At 42.7% G+C, this 22,720-nt stretch overlaps 1 protein-coding gene and 1 pseudogene across 1 annotated transcript in view; one reads left to right on the top strand and one right to left on the bottom strand.

The window, feature by feature from the left end:
* Positions 1-20,330, top strand: part of LOC131514017 (HLA class II histocompatibility antigen, DP beta 1 chain-like) — a 37,948-nt gene extending 17,618 nt beyond the window's left edge. The window contains exons 4-8 of the mRNA XM_058733519.1: positions 7,323-7,538; positions 16,845-17,114; positions 18,054-18,335; positions 18,857-18,967; positions 19,970-20,330. Coding sequence (XP_058589502.1) covers positions 7,439-7,538; positions 16,845-17,114; positions 18,054-18,335; positions 18,857-18,966 — 762 coding nt within the window. The 5' untranslated portion in view covers positions 7,323-7,438 and the 3' untranslated portion in view covers position 18,967; positions 19,970-20,330. The remainder of the gene's footprint in view (positions 1-7,322; positions 7,539-16,844; positions 17,115-18,053; positions 18,336-18,856; positions 18,968-19,969) is intronic.
* LOC131515389 (RLA class II histocompatibility antigen, DP alpha-1 chain-like) lies at positions 299-2,293 on the bottom strand (annotated as a pseudogene).
* Positions 20,331-22,720: the final 2,390 nt, after the last annotated feature.

A 22,720-nucleotide genomic window follows, 5' to 3' on the forward strand; every position in this document is an offset into this window, starting at 1 on the left:
AGTAGGGACCCAAGCGAATGCCCCTAGGCATTCCTAGCTGATCACCATCATTACTTTATATCGGTAGGCTGAGATCACACAAAATACCTAGGAATGCAGTGAAGTTTCAATGTCAGAAAATCTATAATATGACCCAAAAAGTCAATAAACCAAAAAATAACATTCATATTAACTTCAAATGAATTCAACTCAATACTTGCATAAACAGAATTTGATCAATTTTACCACATGGCAAGGGTTATAAACCAAAAATCTATAGCAAATATATCTATGGAGAAATTAAATCCATTCGTTTTAAGATTATGCAAAAGGTAGGATATCCTTTATTATTACAAATGTTTAACATAGTATTGAAGGTTCTAGACATCACTTCGACAACAAAAGAAAATCAAGGCTATGAAGATTGTAAGGGAGAGAGAAAATGGCCGTAGATGATATAATCTACATATTGCAGAAGACGGAGCTCTGGAACCCCAATGCCCGAGTCCAAATCCAGACTCTGTACCTTTCAAGCTGTGTGACCTTGGACAGATTCCTTCACCCTCCTCATGTCTGCTTCCCACTCTGTATGATGGGGAAATAATGGTATCAACCTCCAAACATAAATGAATACATAAGAAGCCTATAGAATAGAGCTTAGTAAATAGTAAGCAACTCAACTAATGTTCTTTATCATTGTATTATTTTAATCTAGGTCAGTGATTCTGAAATGCGAAGTTCTCAAAGAACCCCTGTTGAAGTGTTTCTCCTTCCCTCCCACTACCCATACCATGTTGCCTCCTCTTTTGCACTGTGTCCCTAGTACCCCCAGCTCTGGGATAACTCACAGGGGCCCCTGCACCCAGGGATGTTGTCGGGCCTCCTGGTCTTCAGGATGATGGTGCCAGTGATGATGCCTGCCACGCCCACCACCAGGCCCAGGGCACAGACCACAGTCTCCATTGTCTCAGGCACCTCGATAGGCTCCTGGGCCTCTGGGGCACAAAGGAAAAACAAGAGTTAGAAAGTGCAGAGAGCAGGAGCTGGCCTCAGGTTTGGGGGTATAAAGAGTTAGAAACAATGAGATCACCGGTGAAATTTGGATAAAGTGGCAATAAAACACATGGGATTAAGAAAAGCAGGTGCTGTGGAAAGATGGATCCTGGAAACAGAGAGGGTGTCAGGACAGTGCTGGCAAAAGGAGGGGGCTCCATACCCCAGTGCTGAAGGAGTGGCTGGTCCAGGCCCCAGTGCTCCCCTTGCAGTCATAGACATCTTCAGCCATGGGAATGAAGGTCAGGTAGTGGAATTCTGTGCTAGGCAGGAAGATGCTCTCAGCCACACCTTTGGTGACCGTCTGCCCATTGCACAGCCATGTGACATTGAGCACAGGTGGGAAGAACTTGTCCACATGGCAGATGAGGGTGTTGGGCTGTCCAAGCTCCACAGGCTCCTTGGGAAACACGGCCACCTCAGGTGGCTCTGAGAAAGGACAGAACCTGGTGAATCTGCTGCCTTTGGCTGTATCTCAAAGGACCCCACCACCCCACCACCTATATTCTCCAGGTTAGGGGCCACCTCCCTCAGGCTGACCCTTTGCCCCCCACAGGCTTCCAGGTCAAAGTCATAGCTTCTCATACTCCTGACTGGCCTCCTTCAGCCTTCTTTTTCTTGAATAAGAAGAAAATGTCTCCTTCGATGACATAACCACCCAGCTTTGTGAGCTGAATACTGTTCACTCACAGGGAGAGAGAGGTTCATTCATGAGTGGACATCTAGGTCTCCCATTCTCTATGCAGCAGATGGGCTCTCCCATCCCTGCAGTTGGGTAGTAGAGAAATAAGCAAGAGCAAGCAGTACCATTTGTGGCCCTGGTGTGGTTGGACCGTTGGATCAGAGTGTTCAGGTTCTTCTTTGCCGTGACAATGTCAGCAATACCCCTCCAAGCATCAAAGTTGAAGGCACGAATAAACTCTGGCAGATTCCAGATGGTCTCCTTCTTATCCAGATCCACATAGAACTGCTCATCCTCATCAAACTAAAACATGTACTCTCCAGAGGGTCTGTGTGTCTGAACAAACTGGACATACGTTGACACGTGGCCCACTGCATGAAGAGGAAGAAGAGAGATTGAAGAACAGGTGACTATGTAAGAAAGTAAACAGAACACAAGAAGCAAGGAGATAAGGAAATAGTAATAACATGAATGAAGAACACAGAAAATGAGAAATGCAAACTGAAAGAAAAGAAATGGGAAGAAACAATGAGAGATATGACTTACTGAAAATTCAGGTTGTTTCCCTTTATTCCAGAAAATTTAAGCATCCATCACTCCAGTACAAGAATAATCACAATGAACACAATAATAAGGTAATATTTATGGAGAACTTACTATGCATTCAATTTATTCTTTGCAATTTCATACCCCCAGGTAAAGCATTCTTTTGCATATTAGGGACCTGCCCACAGAGGTTAAATAACTAGCCCAAGGTAGCACAATTCATGCTGAAAGGAAGATGGAATCATCCTCTCCATCCACACCCACAACATCTCAGAAGCCTTGCAGAAAAAGACATATCAAGTTAATGATAAAGTCACAAAGTGGAGTGGGAGAAAGGGGAGAGTGGAATAAAAATCTTCTGGAGTGGAAAATTTTTTAAATTGTGAAGGAAATGAAAAGACGTCCAGAGTCTTGGTGCTACTTACAGACTTCTAGTTACTGTTTTAGCTTTACATGATGGTAGATCATGTAACCTTGTCCACAACACCTTCATTTAAGGCATATTAAATTTTCAAGTATTATCATTCACACAGCATTCACAAATTTTCTTGTTGACTTTATGTTTTAAGGGTAGTTTCCACTGGAAATAATAGTTGTTGCATTTGAAACACCTATGGCATAGCATCTTAGTTTTACCTGATGTGAAAGAAACAACAAAAAGATTTACAATAACAAAAAATCTATTGGTATTACAGTAAAACAATAAAAATGAGACAGTTTGGGGCTAAGACAAGAAAAGGAATTAGGAGGAAGTGACGCTCCAGGGTTCACTGGTCTAACATCTGAATCAAAGATTCAAAGATTCACCCTGCAGCTCCAACACAAGAACTAATCCTCTCCTTGGATGCTTCTAGTGACAGGATTCATTGTCTCATGCAAATGCTTGGGGACATCCGCTGAATTTAGTGGCTACAAAATCCTCACCTACAGAAAAGAAGATAAAAGAAAAAGAAAGAAGAAAACATACAGGGAACAGACATGGCTACCCGGACATAGTTTGTTCATCCTAAGATATCTCATTTTATTGTTTTTGCAAAGTCTTAAAACTAAAGGTCTGTGCATTGTGAAGCAAATTATACTCTTACAGATGTTCACTTTCATTCAGTCAAAAAAAGCCTTTAATGTGAACCTTGACTCTCTAGGCATTAAGGCTATAACTCAAAAGACATGGTCCTTGTCCTCAAGCTGAGATTGAAAGAATGAGAGAGACAAAGACGATTCATATATATGTGGTCATCACTACTGCATTATCACAGGGTACATACAGGTGCTGCTTGGGAACAAATGGAGAGCATTAAAATGAGATAGAAGTAAGGCTTCCTAGAGATGGTTTTTATGCGAGGTTAGCAGAGACAGAGAGAAGTGGTGTCTCTAGCAGGAGACGTAGGAGCAGAGAGGCATGGGACTTCTTGGAGGGCCGGAGGGTGCTACGGCAGCTCGGAGGATATGGAGAGCCTACTTTAGGACCTGCATTGTATGATAATTGCAGGTGTTTGAATTTGATCCAGAGCCCCCTGGAAAATTATTGAGGGGTCTTCAGAGAGTAACACAATCAGATTTGTACATGAAGGTGGCAGCTATAAGGATGATAGATTAGAGGAGGCTCGTTTGTAAGCAAGACCAGTAGGACTCTTCAGCAATCAGGTGGCAAGTGATGAGGGTGTAGATAGGGTAGTAACATGGGGTAAGAAGAAGAGAGGATGAATTTGAATGACAGTGAAGAGATAAGAAGCCACAGGACTCAGTAAGTACTGTGGTGGAAATAGGGCTATGCAGGAGTCCAAAATATCCAAGCAACATGGAGAATTGTGGCATCAGTGACTGAAAAAGTAATGAAGGACAAGGAAGTGGTTGAGAGAAGAAAAAGTGTTCTTTGGGGGACATAATGAGTTTGAATTTCTGGGTGACCAATTGGAGTTGATTTGAGGGCAGTTGAAATAATGGATGGATCTCAGGCTAGACTGGGCCGGTGACATAGACTAGGAGTCCTCATGGTAGGTGAAGTTAAAAGCTTGGGTTGAGTCACCCAAGAAGTGTACAAAGTCATCACAGTAGGGTCGGAGTGTGTGGTCCTGCGTCCTGGCAACAAATATGGACATTCAAAAAAGAGGCTGGGGGCACCTGTCTGGCTCAGTTGAAAGAGCATGTGACTCTTGATCTCGGGGTCATGAGTTCAAGCCCCACGCTGGGTGTAGAAATCACTTGAATAAATGTTCTTAAAAAGAGTCTGTAAAGGAGATGACTAATGAGTGGGAAGAAAACAAGGAAGAAGTGTGCTCCTCAAGACAAAGAACAAGAGAAAAATTCCAGGAAGGAGGAAGTGGTCATGTCGCAAATATTACTAGTGACACAGGTAAGATCCACACGGACAAGTGACCACTGGTTTTCATTGTAGGGAGACCACTAGTGGCCCCACTGAGAGCAGCATCAGATGTGAGGAGACAAAAGGGAGAATGCAGTGGGCTGAGGACTGAGTGAAGCAGGGGAAAGTCCAAAACAGGCATTCCAGACTCCAATTTCAAGAAGTTTACCTCTGAAATTTAAGAGAGACACACAGATTGTCCAGAAGACACAGAGCCATGGCTCTTCACTCATCCACACTGTGACATGGAGCTCATGAGACATGTTCTCTGCCTTTTAATTTCTAGGTTGAGAATAATAAATGCACTCCTGCAAAAGCTGTTGTGAAAATGAAATGAGAGTTGGCACTTGGTCAGGTTCAATAAACACTGGTTCTTGCTGCTGTCAGAAAGAAAAAAGCAGAACACCTCATACAAGAGGAAGAAGAAGGAAGGGGAGAAACAGGAGAGAAAACAGCACCTGTGGGCTACAAATCTCCTTATAGTCCACACCCTCTCTGGCCCACCAGAGCACTCACCCCTGATGGCCCCAGTTCCATGGGGACTCAGAAGGGCAGCCAGGGAGATGACACAGGATCATGACTTGGGTCTGGCACCTTATGTCTTCAAGGTGCATCTGCAGTGACCGCTGTGAACCAGCCTGTGAAGAGAGAATGAGGTAGTGCAGGGCAGGGCGGAGTTCTGAATCCAGGACTTACTTCCCTATCCCGTTGAGGGAGAAGGGGTGGAGGTGAAACAGCTCAACCAGAAAATGTCAGAAGAGGCATCTCTGGCCGGGAAAGAAAATGATAGAACCACTGGGAGAGGGAGTGGGAGAGCTGTCAGGATGAAGGTGGCCCGGAAAGTCCCAACCTATGTGGGATTTGGGAATAAGAGAAAGAAAACTATGGAAGAGACATCATAACCATCTTCCTCTTCGCCTGGCTGGCTCAGTCAATAACAGCATGCTACTCTTAATCCCAGGGTTGTGAGTTCAAGCCCCACATTGGGCATGGATCCTACTTAAGGTCCCTCCACGGTGAACACCATCCCCCTTGCATGGACGTGTTCTGGGACAGCACAAGTCCTAAGCAGTGTGTTAACCATTTAGAAGGTTAGACTGTCGATCCCAGAACTCAGAATTAGTCCTGGGAGCTGTACAGGCAGTCACTCAAGGTGTGTGGTGTGTATTTTCTCCTCTCAGCAGTTCTGTAGATCTTAGAAGTAAAAAGGGGATTGACTAAGGGTCTCTGGATTATACCAGATAAGGCATGGAAGTAACTGTACCACTTTATACAAATTACTTGGCCTTTCTGGGCCACAGTTTCATTTTTGAAATGGAGATGGTCGCACTTGTGTATCAGTAATTCTGTGAGGGTGACATGGGAGCATCCATATAAAATGCTTCAGAAAGTTACAGATCTGAGAGTTTCGAATAGACCAATGAAGTTATCAAAGACCATTCTTTTTTTTTTTTTTTCAGTTCAACATATGTATATACTTTTGGTAACTTTTAAACACCAAATAATCCCAACAAACAATACAGATTGTTCCTGAAATATACTCCCCCAGAACACACAACCTAAAAAGACAATGACAAAACAAATACAATTTCCAACTAATGTATTAAGTCCTTAAATAAAGTGCTGATGAACTGAATAAAAGCAGATAAAATTATTTAAGTTTTCTATTAGGAAATTGTTCCTGATACATTATAGCAAAGCATCAGGCCCTTTCTGCTACTTCCTGCCTTTTTTTAAAAACCCACTGTGACTTACTGCTTCTCATGTAGAATGGAAATTATTATGTCATTGGTTTATTGTGAAATCTAATTGGGATGATACTCAGAATTTGTGGATCTCTTAAAGCCTTGCACATAGTAAGGGATCAAGAAATGTTAATTATTACAATGCAGGACTAGTTCAGAACACATGAAATTCTTTATCAAATGCAATGTATTATTTGCTCCACTAATATAAATTCTGTAATTTTAACAATAAACACCAGAGGAACTTTCTGTAGATCCACCCTCCTTTACTGTAGCTCCAAACCCCTCTATAATAAAACAACACGTCAGAGAAAGATGTACCATTAGACTTAACGTGAAATGATTAGGGAATTTGTCCTTAATAGTAACATTTAAATGTTTAACATTTAAATAAAGGTGCCTTATATCACCACATTCTATACGAAGAGGAAATAAAAGAGTAACAATTAGAAATGAAGCAATTAAGTATTTTTTGCTTTCTGCTTATCTGCCTGGAAACATCAAACAATTCCTCCAAAATTACCAAAGGTATATATAAAAATTATCAAAGGCATAAAATGGTACACATAATATCATTTGATAACAAATGAATTCTTGTACGATACTAAGAATCAACATGAAGTTTTAAAGAAAAGTTATCCATTCACAAAAGTCACTACCCATAAAAAATACAAGATAACTTCAATGACATATTTCAAAACAATATCATTAAGAGGAAGATGATTTGATTTTTTTATTTTAAATAGGGGATGGTGTTCACCATGGAGGGGGAATGATGTTCCTAGGGAGGAAAACATATAAAATAATCAAGCTTTATGGCTCAGCCAGTTGCTCAAAATGAGAATCTCTCTCCTTATACTGTCTTCAGTGAATCTTACACCTTAAAGAATCATGTGCTTTGCCCCAAACTTCTGTTGGGTGAGTGACAATTCCTGATTATTGGTTCCTTTTTCAGAATCTGGCCACTCCCAGAGGCTATAGAAGGCTGTCCAACCTCTCTGATATCCCATTGAGTGAGAACTGCTCTGACTGCAAATATCTCAGCCCCCATTCTTTCTCCCAGGCTCCAGGATGGTGGTCCTGAGGGTCCCTGGGGCCCCGGGGATGGCAGCTCTCATGATGTCCTTGATGACGCTGAGCTCCCCTTTGGTTCAGAGCAGAGACACCCCAGGTAAGTGCAGAGCTGCTATTCTTGGAGAACCTCCCTCAGGGAAATGATCTTAGGGGGCCTTCCATATGGGCCCACTCCCTGAGGAAGGCTTTGGGGCTCTGATATCGTGCAAAGCTGCTAGTCTCACCAGAGAGGAAAGGAAATCAAGGGACAATGGTACCTGGTGATCTGGAGTGATTTGGAGGGACAAGTTTCTCACAGAGGGATCATCAAAACGGCATTTCAACATCAAAGATCAGAAAGGGGAAATTATGGTTAGTTTGCATTGTCCACAATCTGAAGATCTCTCTATCGAATCAGTGCTCCAGGTAGGCGCTCCAGAACCTAGGTGCTGGTAGGTTCTGTGGAAGGGTCCGCAGAACCAGGCAAGAACCCTCATTCCATGACCATTGTTGGCCAGGGTAGCAGAAGAGGGTGACGGGCACAAGCTATGGTTAAGGCCAGCAGGATACCAGTTGCAGCTGTCCCTCACATCAGGAGTCAGGTCAGGGCACATCAGGACAGAGCCAGAGAAGAAGTGAGAAACAGGAAATGACCTTTTCTAGTTCTGATTCACCACCATGTATGATAGAAAGGTGAATCTGTTTATGTTAAAATTTCTCAGCCTCTTCATCCCCATCCATAAGGCCAGCCCCACTTCCTCCTGAGGATCAGGTACTATGGGGCTCTTTCCTCAATTTCCAGAGTTAGTAGCATCTGAAACTCCCAAATCCATCTGCTCAGACTCCATCCCAATATACCCATTTCTCAGATAGAGGGAAAAGAAAAATTCAGACATTTATGACTCAGATGGACAGAGAGTTGGACAGGGCATCTCAGCCATACACGTGTGCTTGCACATAAGAGAAGAAATGGAGAAACGAGAATCCTAGACTGCTAGAGGGGCTGTGGAAGTAGCTGGTGAGATGGGACAGTGTCCCACAGGACGTGAGAGGAGAGGCATCACCATTCTGGTGTGGTGGGTAGTGATAGCGGTGGACGTTGATATGAGTACATTTGAAATCAGGTCTGGGGTCTGCTTTGGAGTGAACAGAGAGTGGTGGGTGGTGGGAGGGGTGGGGTGAGGTGGAGAAGCCAGTGGGTTCAGACATAAGAGGAACAAATGGAATTTCCCTGCCCTGCAAGAGAGACCACTGGGGGGTGGGAGCAGGTGGGCCCAGAGCTCTCGGCACAGTTTTGATGCTGAGGAACTCACTGCTGGGTGAAACGTGGAGTCCGGGAAACTTGGACCCAATGGGCCTGGGCATATTCCTCCATTTCCTTCATATGTTTCCAATTCCTCGGGGTTTCCTCAACTTCCAACAGAGCAGAAATAAAAAGAGAGAAAAGGGGAGAACCTCGCTTAACGGGACCTGGGTGACACTGAGATTGTTGAGAAAATACTAGTGCCTATTGGATCATGAAGAAAATTGTGGAGAAAGGAAGCATCCGACTCATGGATGAAACAGGAGCTCTAAGAGCCGCTTGAAACATCCTCTGTTCAGGGCATTCTCCATCCTGGCACTTAGGCCCTGGGACTCTGGCCTACCACACACCTGGGCAGCAGAAGACACCTGGGGATTTAAGCTTTTGTTTACTCCCCTTCTTCTGCCTCCCTTTCCCAAGTGAAAGAAGAGGTGGAAAGAAAAACTATCAGCATTAAGTTAATAAAAGCTCCTTTTCAAGCATTAATGTCGTGCTTCAAAGGGCAGCTCCTTTTGAGCCATTCTGAACAAACCAGGCTCTGTCCCTCGTTTCTCTCTGTCTCCACATAATCTACCCCATCACAGCTTGACAAGGGGAAGAGCTCCAGCCTCCAGTGACCAGGGCCAGACTCTATGCTCTAGGTTTTATTTATATCATTTTATTGAGTTTTAAATTAAATCAAAGTAGTCCTTCAAGGTAAAAAAATAATAATGATAACAACATCCTTTTTTATAGGTAAAAAAGTTGAGACTCTGAGAAGTTGATTACTTGCCCAAGGCCACACAGCTGGTCTGTGGACATCTTTACTGCCCTGACCACATTGCCTTCCTTATATCCTATAGTAATTACATAGTCTTAATATGTCCTATTCTGAAAAGATGATTTCTTTTATGCCAGAACTCTTCTAGCTCTACTTTAGAAAATTCAGATGTTTTCAAGAGTTTTACAAACTCTGTGATACTTTTCAAGTACACATACAAGACAGTTTTGAGAGACCCTTTGTATGACATCTGTCTGCTTTGAAAATAAGATCTCATTATGGGAAAAAGAAAGTCAATTGCTTTACTTTAAAAAAAATTTTTTTAACTCCAGTACAGTTAACATGCAGTGTTATATTAGTTTCAGGTGTACAATATAGTGATTCAGCAATTCTATATATTACTCAGTGCTCATCAAGATAAGTGTACTCTTTAATCCCCTTTACCTGTTTCACCCATCCCCCCATCCACCTTCCCTCTGGTAACCATCGTTTGTTCTCTATAGTTAAGAGTCATTTCTTGGTTTGTCTCTTTTTTCCCTCTGTTTATTTGTTTTGTTTCTTAAATTCCATATATGACTGAAATCACATGGTATTTGTCTTTCTCTGACTGACTTATTTCACTTAGCATTATACTGTAGCTCCATCCATGTCATTGCAAATGGCAAGATTTCATTCTTTTTTATGGCTGAATGACATTCCATTGTATCTATACACCACATCTTCTCTATCCATTCATCTATCGATGGACACTTGGACTGCTTCCATAATTTGGCTATTATAAACAATGCTGCATTAAACACAGGGGTGCACATATCCTTTTGAATTAGTGTTTTCATATTCTTTGGGTATGCAATGCAATGAGTAGATTCTTATTTCTATTTTTAACTTTTTACTATTTCTGTTTTTAATTTTTTGAGCAATCTCCATACTGTTTTCCACAGTGGCTGCACCAGTTTGCATTCCCACCAACAGTCATAGCAACATTTTTCTAGAGAAGTCTTCTGAGGCAAGGAAAATAAAGCAACAACAAACCATTGGGACTACATCAAAAATTTTTTAAGTCAATTGCTTTAAAAAAAGAAAGCATTGCAACCACTACTGAGAACTAGCAGAACTGTGTTCTGATGGAAAAACAGGTGGGGAAACCTCTTAGTGGAACAGGGAATGGAGTTGGATGTGGGGGAGGAGAGCAGGCAGGGCAGGTAGAAGATAGATATCACAGACTCCAAACTGGATGGGGCCAGAGGCTCAGAGGCTGAGAGGGCAGAGCATAGAGCAAGAAGACAGGCTCAGGAGACTGAGAGAAATGAAGTGCTCCTGTGGCACAGCCACTAAAAGTAGAATGGGGCTCCCTGAGGCTTGTGTGGTGGCTCCTGAGGCTACTCTTCCTCCTCCCTGCCTGAGCAACCAGTTGAGCAACTTCAAACTGGGACACATGGAGCCCTGAGGAAGGACAAGGATTCTGAAGAGACCACCCAAATCAACTCTAGTCATCTCTGCAGTGACAGAGACAATGGCTAGACCCCCCCCACACACACACACACACCCTTCTCTGACTCTTAGGAGGGCCTGTTAAGGCCCCTTGACAGCCACTCGGAGAGGGTCTTGAGCAGAAGGAGAAGCTTCATCTGGAGCTGGGCTCCCCGAGCTCAACCCTGAACTGACATGGTGAGCCTCGTGTTGACATGCTCTTCAAACATCCTTTACTTCTGCCACTGTGCCGCATTGCCCTCATTTCTGTGGTCTGGGAAGTTGTGCCATAAATTCATTCTGGAGTTTCCATTGATGATACATTTTAAGTCACATAGAGAAGCTGCAATTTAAAGACTCCTTCAATAGACAATTGTGGACCCCCAATGGCAGCCAGTAATGTATAATCAACTCTTTGTTGACCAGCATTATGCTGATAACAAAACCAGACAAAGACAACACAAGAAAAGAAAACTGCATGCCAATATCTATAATGAATATATATTCAAGATCCTCAAAAGAGAGGCACCTGGGTGGCTCAATGGGTTAAGCATCCAACTCTTGGTTTTGGCTCAGGTAATGATCTCATGGTTGGTGGGCTTGAGTTCCATGTTTGGCTCTGCACTGACAGCACAGAGCCTGATTGGGATTCTCTCTCTCTCCTTCTCTCTCTACCCCTCTCCCTACATGCTCATGCTCTCTCTCTCTTTCTGAAAATAAATAAATAAACATGTAAAAGTGTTTTAAAGATCCTCAAAATAATACAAGCAAACCATATTCAACAGCATACTAAAGGAATTATACACCATGACTAAGTGGGACGCATCCCTGGGATGCAAGGATAGTTGAACATAAACAAATCAATCAGTGCGATACACTACATTAATAAAACAAAAAGGAAAAACAATACATGATCATCTCAACAGCCACAGAAAAAACATTTGAGAAAGTTTGGCACCCATTCACAATTTTGTGAGAGTCACAATAGACTCTCAACAAAATAAGTATAGAGGGAACTCAAACCCAACACAGTAAAGGTCATATATGAAAAGCCCACAGCCTACCTTATCAATGGAGAAAAACTGAGAGTTTTCCAAGATCTGGTTCAAGGCAAGGATATCCACTCTTGCCTCTTCTTTGCAACATAGTTATGGAAGTCCTGGCCAGAACAATTAGACAAGAAAAAGACATAAAAGATATCCGAACCAGAAACAGAGAAGTAGAATTATCTCTGTTTGTGGATGACAAGCTCATATAGACAGAAAACCCCAAAGACTCAAAAAACAAAAAAACAATTAGAACTTTTCAGAAAATTCAGTAAAGTTGCAAGATATTAAGTTAACATACAAACATCAATCACCTTTCTATACACAGACAATGAACTGTCTGAATAGAAGTTTAGAAAACAATCACACTCACAATAGCAACCAAAAGTGTAAAATACTTAGGAATAAACTTTACCGAAGAGGTGAAAGACATGTACACTGGAAATTACAAAACATTGGCAAAAGAAATCAAAAAAGACTGGACTGGAAGAATATTCATAGTACCCAAAATGATTTACAGATTCCATGCCATCCTTTTCAAAACCCCAATAATAGGGGCGCCTGGGTGGCGCAGTCGGTTAAGCGTCCGACTTCAGCCAGGTCACGATCTCGCGGTCCGTGAGTTCGAGCCCCGCGTCAGGCTCTGGGCTGATGGCTCGGAGCCTGGAGCCTGTTTCCGATTCTGTGTCTCCCTCTTTCTCTGCCCCTCCCCCGTTCATGCTCTGTCTCTCTCTGTCCCAAAAATAAAAAAAAATAAAAAAAAAAACCCAATAATATTCTTGATGGAAATAGAACAAAATAACTCTAAAATTCATATGGAATCACAAAAGATCCTGAATGATCAAAGCAATCCTGAGCAAGAAGAACAAAGCATCACATTTCCTGATTTCAAAATATATTACAAAGCTACAGTGATTAAAACAGTATAATCTATGGGGTGCCTGGGTGGCTCGGTCGGTTAAGCATCCGACTTCGGCTCAGGTCATGATCTCGCGGTCTGTGAGTTCGAGCCCCGCATCGGGCTCTGTGCTGACAGCTCAGAGCCTGGAGCCTGTTTCAGATTCTGTGTCTCCCTCTCTCTGACCCTCCCCCACCCATGCTCTGTCTCTCTCTGTCTCAAAAATTAAAAAAGTTAAAAAAAAATTTTTTTAAAAACAGTATAATCTAAGGTGCCTGAGTGGCTCAGTCGGTTAAGCATCCAACTCTTAATTTCAGCTCAGGTCATGATCTTAGGGTTTGTGGGGTTCAGCCCCATGTCGGGCTCTGTGCTGTTAGTGCTTAGGATTCTCTCTCTCCCTCTCTCTGCCCCTCCCTTGTTCTCTCTCTCTCTCTCAAAATAAATGAATAAAGTTTAAAAAAAAAACAGTATGATACTGACATAAATACAGACGTATAGAGCAGTGGACCATAATGGCCCAGAAATAAATCCACACATCTACAGTCAACTTATACTCAACAAGAATGCCAAGAACATACAATGGGGAAAAGATAGTCTTCAATAAATGATACTGAGGAAACTGGATATCCACATGCATAATAATAAAATAGGATGCTTATCTCACACCATATATAAAAATCAACTCAAAATGATTAAAGACTTAAATGTAAAATCTGAAATTATAAAACTTCTGGAAGAAAACATACAGGAAAACCTTCTTGACATTGGTTTGAGCAATGATTTTTTGGACAGGACATCAAAAGTACTGGCAACAAGCAAAAACAGACAAACAAAATTGCATTAAACTAACAAGCAACTTACTAAATTTACTAAATTTATTTTCAAAGTACAGGAACTCATGTAACTCAATAGAAAACAAACAAACAAAAAACTGATTAAAAAACCAGCAAAGGACCTGAATAGACATTTCTCCAAAGAAGACATACAGTTAGCCAACATGTATATGAAAAAGTACTCAACTTTACTAATTATCAGGGAAATGCAAATCAAAACCACCATAAGATACCATCTCACACCTGGTAGAATGGCTAGTATCAAAAGATGGAAGATTAATGATTCTAGGATGTGGAGAAAAGAGAACCCTGCACGCTGCTGGTGGGGATATAAGTTGGTGCAGCCATTATGGAAAACAGTATGGAAGCTCCTCAAAAAAATTAAAAATAGGAGTGCATGGGTGGCTCCATTGGTTGAGTGTCCGACTCTTGATTTCAACTCAGGTCATGATCCCAGAGTCCGGTGAGTATAGAGTCTGCTTAAGATTCTCTCTCTCTCTCCCTCTGCCCTCTCTCCTGCTCACACTCTCTTGCTCTCTAAATTAATTAAGTAATTAAGTAAGCAAATAAGTAAAATTAGAACTACCATATGATCCAAGATCCAACAATCCCACTTCTGGGTATATATCCAAAAGAAATGAAATCTGGATTTTGAAGAGATATCTGCACTTCCATGTTCACTTCAGCATTATTCACATAGCCAACATACGGACACACCTTAAATGTCCATGGACAGATGAATGAATAAAGAAAATGTGGCATATACACACAGCGAAATAGTCTTCAGCCTCTTAACAAGAAGGAAATCCTGACATTTGCAACAACATGGCTGAATCTGTAGGACATTACGCTCAGTGAAACGGGCCAGATGTAGAAAGACAAATACTGCATGATTTTACTTGTATGTGAAATCTAAAATAGTCAAATCCATAGAAGTGGTTACCAGGGGCTAGGGGAGGTGAAAATGGGGAGGTATTTTGCAAGGAGTACTAAGTTTCAGTTATGCAAGATGAGTTAAGTTCTAGAGAACTACATACAGCAATGTGTCTATAGTTGACAGTATCGTATTGTGTACTTGAAATTTAAGAAGGTAGATCTTGAGTGTTTTCACTACAAAAAAAAAAGAAAAAAGGTAACTGGTAACTATATGAGATGGTGAATATGCCATTTGGCTTGTGACTATTTCAAAATGTACACGTGTATCAGGCCATCAAGCTTTATCATGATTTTTTAAATTTTAGAGAGAGAGAAAGCATGCACAAGTGGGGAAGAGGGGGAGAGGAGGTGGATTGAGAAAGAGAGAGAGAGAGAGAGAGAAAGAGAGAATCCCAAGCAAGCTCCATGTTCAGCCTGGAGGCCGGTGGGGCTTGATCCCACAACCCTGGGATCATGACCTGAGCCGAAATCAAGAGTCGGACGTTCAACCAATTGAGCCACCCAGGCACCCCATGTGGTTTTTTATCATCAAATATATGTCAATAAAACTGGAAACATATGTAAAAAAACAAAATCAATTATCTGCCCATTCTCTGATTCATAAGTATTTACTAAGACTAAGGTTAGATGCTGTATACAGATACAAACAAAAGAGTAACTTGCTTTAAAATGTTCAAGTGTAAAGAACAGGATAAGACATGGGAAAAAAATCACATTGTCTGAGTGTCCCTAATGTGATCATTGTGATAAGATTCTAAAACACACAGAGAATGCACTCACCCATTCTTTTTTTTTAAGTTTATTTATTTATTTTGAGAGAGAGAGTAAGCAAGAGTGGGAGAAGGGCAGAAAGCGAGGGAGAGAGAGAATCCCAAACAGGCTCTGAGCTGTCAGCACAGATCCCCACATGGGGCTCAAACTCATGAACCACAAGATCATGACCTGAGCTGAAATCCAGAGTCAGATACTTAACTGACTGAGCCACTCAGGCGCCCCACACCCACCCATTCTAATGGGTTTCCTACATAGTTTTTGTTCCTATGCATTCTTTCAAAATATGTATTTCTCATGTGTCTATATATATATATATATATTTTTTTAATGTTCATTTATTTTTGAGAGAGAGAGAGACAGAGCATGAACAGGAGAGGGGCAGAGAGAGAGGGAGACACAGAATCTGAAATGGGCTCCAAGCTCTGAGCTGTCAGCACAGAGCCCGACGCGGGGCTCGAACTCACGGACCGTGAGATCATGACCTGAGCTGAAGTCGGATGCTTAACTGACTGAGCCACCCAGGTGCCCCCCATGTGTCTATATTTTTAACATTCCTACACAATGTTATAAAGTATATTGTTTTCTTTTTCTGTCACTCAGCATAATAACCATAAGATCTGACAAGAGAGTTAAGAGTACAATCATTTGGTTTCTTCTAAGGGTTGCATAATATTCCACGGTGCACATGACAACAGTTTAGGTATTTGCTGTCCCAGGGATGATCACACCGACTGATTTCTGCCAACTCCTCAGTTTCACAAATACTGCCACAGCCAGCAGCAGCCCCTAGCTGTCCCTTTATGGGCCTGTGTGAACATTTTTGATGTCTAACAAGTTGTGGGAGTGCTGCGTCATATGACATACATCTCTTCAGTTTGACCGAGTGTCCCCTGAGTGCTATTCTGACCATCTGAGGCAGCTACACTCCATGAAGCAATATGTGAGTTTTCTCCATACCCCCAGCCACCAGTTTGGAACTATCTAACTCTCTAATTGTTCTGAGTCTGATAGATTTCAGTCTCATTTCCTTCTGAATTTTCGATTTTCTTTCCACTGATGAGCCGCAGTCTGCCTTGCAAGTTTCCTCTCCTACAAATCCCCATCCCGCTCCTTACCTACTTCTCTATCACAGTCCTTTATTTTGCTTGTGTTTTAGGAGTTGCTTATATATTTTAGATATGAGTCCCATGTCAACTGTAGGCATGGCGAGTCTATTCCTATTCCCTAGTAACTTCTTAGTGGTGCACTTTGCTTAACAGAAGTATTGAAATTTAATGTCATTCCTTTCATTCTATTTTTGCCTTGTGATTCAAATTTGCTCAAGAAATGCTTCCTCACCCCCCCTATTCGTTATCACACTCAGCTATCCATTCTGATATTAACCTCATAGTCTACTCCTCATAGAGCTTTACCTCTACCAGAGGCGGAGTGTCTGCTACGAGTTGAATGGGACACACCGCTTCCTGGAACAATACGTGTACAACAGAGAGCTGTTCATCCAGTTCGACAGTGACAGCGCCGCGGGGGTGTTTGTGGCGGAGTCTGAGCTGGGCCGAGAAACTGCCAAGAACTGGAACATCCAGAAGGAGTTCCTGGAGCTGAGACGGAGCGCCGTGGACACGGTGTGCAAGCACAACTTCGAGCTGGACGAGGGTTTCACGCTGCAACGCAGAGGTGACGGGCGGGTGGGAAGGTGACGACTCTGGAAGGGGTGGGCTTGGGCAGCAGAGGAGAGGGGACCCCCCCCCCTCCACCCTGGGGAGGCCACCCCACCCGGGCTCAGAGCCCGTCATGGTGCACAGGAGCCAAGATCAGTGCGGAAAGGGCCAGACTCCCTGCTAATCAAACATGAAAGAGCGAAGAACACTAGGTTTGTGGATCTGGCTACAGACTTTTTTTTTTTTTTTTTTTTTTTTTTTTTAATTTTTTTTTTTATTTTATTTTTTAACGTTTTTTATTTTATTTTTGAGACAGAGAGAGACAGAGCATGAATGGGGGAGGGTCAGAGAGAGGGAGACACAGAATCCGAAACAGGCTTCAGGCTCTGAGCTGTCAGCACAGAGCCCGACGCGGGGCTCGAACTCACAGACCGTGAGATCATAACCTGAGCTGAAGTCGGACGCTCAACCGACCAAGCCACCCAGGCGCCCCCAGACTTTTTTTTTTTAATGAAAATATCAGACTGCAAGATCAAAGGAAATCTATTGACTGACTATATCCTGATTCCGAGATAATATTTGACAAGATTATACATCCTTTTGAACAAGATGAGAAAATGTAAATTCAAGGCATAGCCTGTTCAAACATTTCTGATCAAAAAAATATTAGTTGCTGTCTCTTACATTTCCAGCAAAAGTGTTAGCACCAACTTTGACCCTCTCCTGTTCTTCTTTGCTCTTTCTTTATTGGGTATGACAAGGTCATTCTTAGAACAACTGAATGTTTCATTCTGTTTTTCCTACTATGTGCTCCATCTTATGCCTCTAAATACCTTAATAGATATGATTCACGTTTAACATCTAAGAAGTCATTTTGGCAAAAAAAAAAAAAATCGCTAAATGCACTGTTTTTGGTGGTCTCAGCTGTCGTAACAAGATTCTTGTTCCCTCCTAGTCCAGCCTAACGTGAACGTCTCCCCCTCCAAGAAGGGGCACCTGCAGCACCACAACCTGCTTGTTTGCCATGTGTCAGATTTCTATCCCGGCCACATTCAAGTCCGCTGGTTCCTGAATGGACAGGAGGAAACAGCTGGGGTTTTATCCACTAACCCGATCCATAATGGAGACTGGAACTTCCAGATGCTGGTGATGCTGGAAATGACCCCCCAGCAGGGAGATGTCTACACCTGCCAGGTGGAGCACCCCAGCCTGGACGGTCCTGTCACCATGGAGTGGAGTGAGTTGCTCCCTGAACTCCAGGCTCTGAGGGCTTCTCATTCTGTCTTGTGTCACTCACTATACATTGGGGTCACACCACCCCATATTGTTCCTCATCAACCTAACCGCCATCTTTGCTGGAGCAGTAAAGGTCTGGCGATTCGAGCACACATGTATCCTGCCCTGGGCAGGTCTAAAGGATCTCTCCTTGTCAAAGCAAAAACTCAGAAAGGCAATTGCATTCATGACTGGCCCTCACACATGGGAACTGCCTCTCTCTTTCGTCTCCATTCAGTCCCATAAGCTCAGACTTAATGGGCTGAATAAAACCAGCGTTTGCCTCCTGTGGAAGTCATCACTCTGAGGCCCAAAACATTAGCGTGCTGTCCACATCTGCTCCTACTCCATAGTGGCTCCAAGCTTGGCCTTATCCTCTTCCTTTTCTCTCCACAGTGGATTAGATCAGGGTCCAGGCATCAGACAAGGCCTTGGGGTTGTGGCAGGTGAAGACAGGACTGACCCTGAGTTCGTTCTTCTCAGAGGCACAGTCTGATTCTGCCCGGAGCAAGATGCTGGCTGGAGTCGGAGGCTTCGTGCTAGGGTTCGTGGCTCTCGGAGTGAGCCTCCTTCTCCGTTTTAGAAGCCGTTGAGGTAAGAAACTTCTTGAAAGTGGTTGCTACTGTCTTTCCACTGTCTCACTCCCCTCTTCTTCAGTCATGAACTTGGGACAGAAAAACAAAACAACAGAGCAAAAGAGGCCACTGAAATCAGATTCTGTTAAGGCAAAGACAGCCTGTAGGGAGGAAGACAGCTAGACGGAGATCTGACCCAGTAAGACACCTGAAGCTGCTGGTCACCCTATTCTGCAGGGTGTTCTTTGAAGCCTGGGGTAGACTCACACCCACAGAGTGGGCCCTGCTTTCATTCCCGGTGACACGGGGGCCGCAGCGCAAACATCTGGTTAATTTTCTCACGTGTTGTCACTCTTTACTCTCTCAGTGACCAAATTCATCTTCCCCTCTTACTTTCATTTCAGGATGACAGGGACCTCAGCCAACAGGTGGTATTTCTGTTTCCTTCTTCCTTCTTGGGATATAATTCATTTCATTGCAACATAAGTTTGGGAGCATTCAATAAGGATGCTGTGTTCAGGATATGTCATAGGCAGTGCCGTGAGAATGAGGAGAAACTCTCAGAGGCTGCTCCTTTTTTTTCAAGTTGAGTCAAATTGCCCCCAACTCTTGATCCCATTTTCATCTGTAAGTGGGTGTGGCCACAGAACATGACTTTGCCCCATTACTGAAGGAAAGTCCAGAAACTTTTCCATTTTTCTTAGGCCAGCATTCAGCCTCTCTCTATAATATTTTTCTCTCCTGGGACTCCAGAGGGAAAGGAAATGTAGTCTTTGAGCTTAGATTGTTTTAAATTCTTCTTCTTCTTTTTTTAAAGTTTATTTATTTTGAAAGAGAGACAGCACAAGCGGGGAGTGGGGCAGAGAGGGAAGGAGTGAGAGAATCCCAAGCAGGCTCCACACCATCAACACAGAGCCTGCCACGGGGCTTGAACTCACAAGCTGTAAGCAGAAATCAAGAGTCGGACGCTTAACCAACTTAGCCACCCAGACACCCCTTACGTTCTTCGTATTCTTCACAGGACTCCGGAACTGATCTCAACTATCACATGTAGCCTTGGAACAAGTGATTCTAATACTCCTGTTGTCCAGCAATCCTCCACTTCCAAAAAGGATATTATGGCTAAATTGTGCCCCTGACACCAGTTTCTGAGTGTCTGCATTTTAATTCAATGTACTTACTCTTTCTCAAGTTCTTCCAGTCTATTGAGGGACCTTTCCTGAGGAACATGAACCATCTAAATCGAATATTGTTGTTCTTTCTTTTTGAGAGGAAGGAGATGATCATGTGGCCATGTTTATGGTTGAAGGGTTTGGTGATCACTGGACAGGTCATTGTTGTTTTACCCAGGCATGGAGAAATAATACACTTCTTGATGGTGATCGATTCTCCTTGTTGAATAAGAGGCCAACTGATAGAGGACCTCCTAAAATTCGCTTTACTTCATTGTAGATGACCAAATTCATTCTGCATTTTTACTAGTTGAGGGGTGGAACCATCACTCCTAGAAATCCCAGATGGAACAGACACTGAGCCTGGATTTCGCCATTGACATTCATACAGGACTGATAAAGCATGTCAACCATGAAGAATATGCTTTCCAAGTGCAAAAATCAACATAAGATCAGAATTGGTAGCAAATGATATTTGCTCACAGGTGTAGATCACAGGTGTAGTATGTTAACATTATAGCTCTCTTTTTATATTATTCACATCAGGGTATAGAAACAGACTTACCCCATGACTCCATGTTTATCAGATCACCCTAAACTCCTTTCCCTTTGAGCCATGCAGTAGGAAGTACATCTCCAGTTTCAAAAGCATCAAAGAGAGGTGATACCAGGTTTTTCAGACATAGGCCTGCTTTATAGAATACAGTTTCTTATGATTTTTGTAAATCTTTTTAGTTGATGTTTGAGACGAAGATAGAAATCATATTTGCTTCAGTCATTTCATGGCATGATGTGCCATCTAAGCCCAAATTTTATATAATAGTAATCAGGAAAACCTCTAATTCCTGTAATATTCATAGATCAGTGTCATTTTTCAAAACCAACAAGGCCTTAACCAAACTTAAAGAATTTTCCTTTCTTAACTGACCTTCTTGCATGGGACTATGTAAAACCAGGTTTTTTTTTTAATGTTTATTTATTTTTGAGAGAGAGATTGACAGAGTGTGCGTGGAAGAGGGGCAGAGACAGGGAGAGACAGAATCCGAAGCAGGCTCCAGGCTCCGAGCTGTCAGCACAGAGCCCAGCACGGGGCTCGAACTCACAAACTGCAAGATCGTGACCTGAGCCTAAGTCGGACGCTCAACCTACTGAGTCACCCAGGCGCCCCCGGTTTGAGCAAATATCATCATAAACTATGACCATACATCAGTTTTTGGTGATTTTAACTATCACAAGATAGACATCTTGTGATCAAGTAAGAGGCCATTTCAGGGGTCTCCAAGACCACCCAGATTAGGTGATTCACTAGGAGGACTCATATAATTGTACTCATGGCTGTGACTTATTACAGTCAAAGTTTATGAAGCAAAGTCATTCAAGGGAAAAGGCACATGGGACAAAGCCCAGAAAAACCAGGTGCAAGCTTCCAAAAGTCCTCTCCTGTTGGAGCCGCAGGACATGCTTAATTCCTGAAGCCATGAGTGTGACCACAGGTGTGAAATACTGTCTGCCAGGAAAGCTCAGCACTCGGCGCTCAGGATTTTTACTGGGGCCTGGTGGTGGAGGCACCCTCTGCCTAGCACGTTCCAAAATTCCAGACTCGCAGAAGGAAAGCAGGTGTTCAGCATAAACCAATTTTTATACGGTTTAGACACAATTTAGGCATATTCTTAACGGGTCTGGGAATGGTGGAAACCCTTTCAAAATCCAAGTTCCCAGATGCCAGGCAGGGACCAACCTTGTAAGCAGACCTTTCAAAGAATGGTAGGCGGGCCTGCTGTGTTACTGCTTTTCTGCACAGGAACAAACCATCCATTTTGGTGACAATTTTCAAAATCACACGAGTATCCATTTTTATCAAAGAAAGACATACACTGATACAGAAAACACCCTTAAATCCTAGTTTCCTGGAAACACGGGTTATTGCAGAAGACATGGAGCTAAATTCATATAATTATTTTTCATTCTGTTATCATGATGTGGAATTATTATTACAAATGTTTTATGAATTTCTATTAGCATTTAAGCAGTTTTTAAAACACTTTTTTAATGTTTTTATTTATTTTTGAGATGGAGAGAGAGCATGAGCAGGGGAGGGGCAGAGAGAGAAGGAGACACAGAATCCAAAGCAGGCTCCAGGCTCTGAGCAGTCAGCACAGAGCCCAACGCGGGGCTCGAACTCACAGACTGTGAGATCATGACCTGAGCCAAAGTCAGATGCGTAACCCACTAAGCCACCCAGGCGCCCCAGCACTTAAGCAATTTTTAAATAGTAATCCCTGTGCCCAAGATGCGGCCTGAACTCATGACCAAGATCAAGAGTCACATGCTCCACTAACTGAGCTAGCCAAGGGCCCCTGGATTTAACAGTGTTTGAAAAGCTGAAGTACAAAGGATGCAGATGAAAATATTCTATTCTCTGAAGGTTTTGGGGTTTTTTTTGAGGGGGGGGGTTGGTTTGGTTTTGGTTTTTATTTTGTTCAATGCCATGAGAAATTACACATGTCTTCTAGTCTGTGACGTTTCTAGCAGAGAGTATAGTCTCCCAACTCTCAGGGTCCCAAATGAGAAAGTGAAGCTGTAATTCAGTATATCCACTG

This window comes from Neofelis nebulosa, chromosome 6 (genome assembly GCF_028018385.1).
Source record: "Neofelis nebulosa isolate mNeoNeb1 chromosome 6, mNeoNeb1.pri, whole genome shotgun sequence".
NCBI classification, from domain to species: domain Eukaryota; kingdom Metazoa; phylum Chordata; class Mammalia; order Carnivora; family Felidae; genus Neofelis; species Neofelis nebulosa.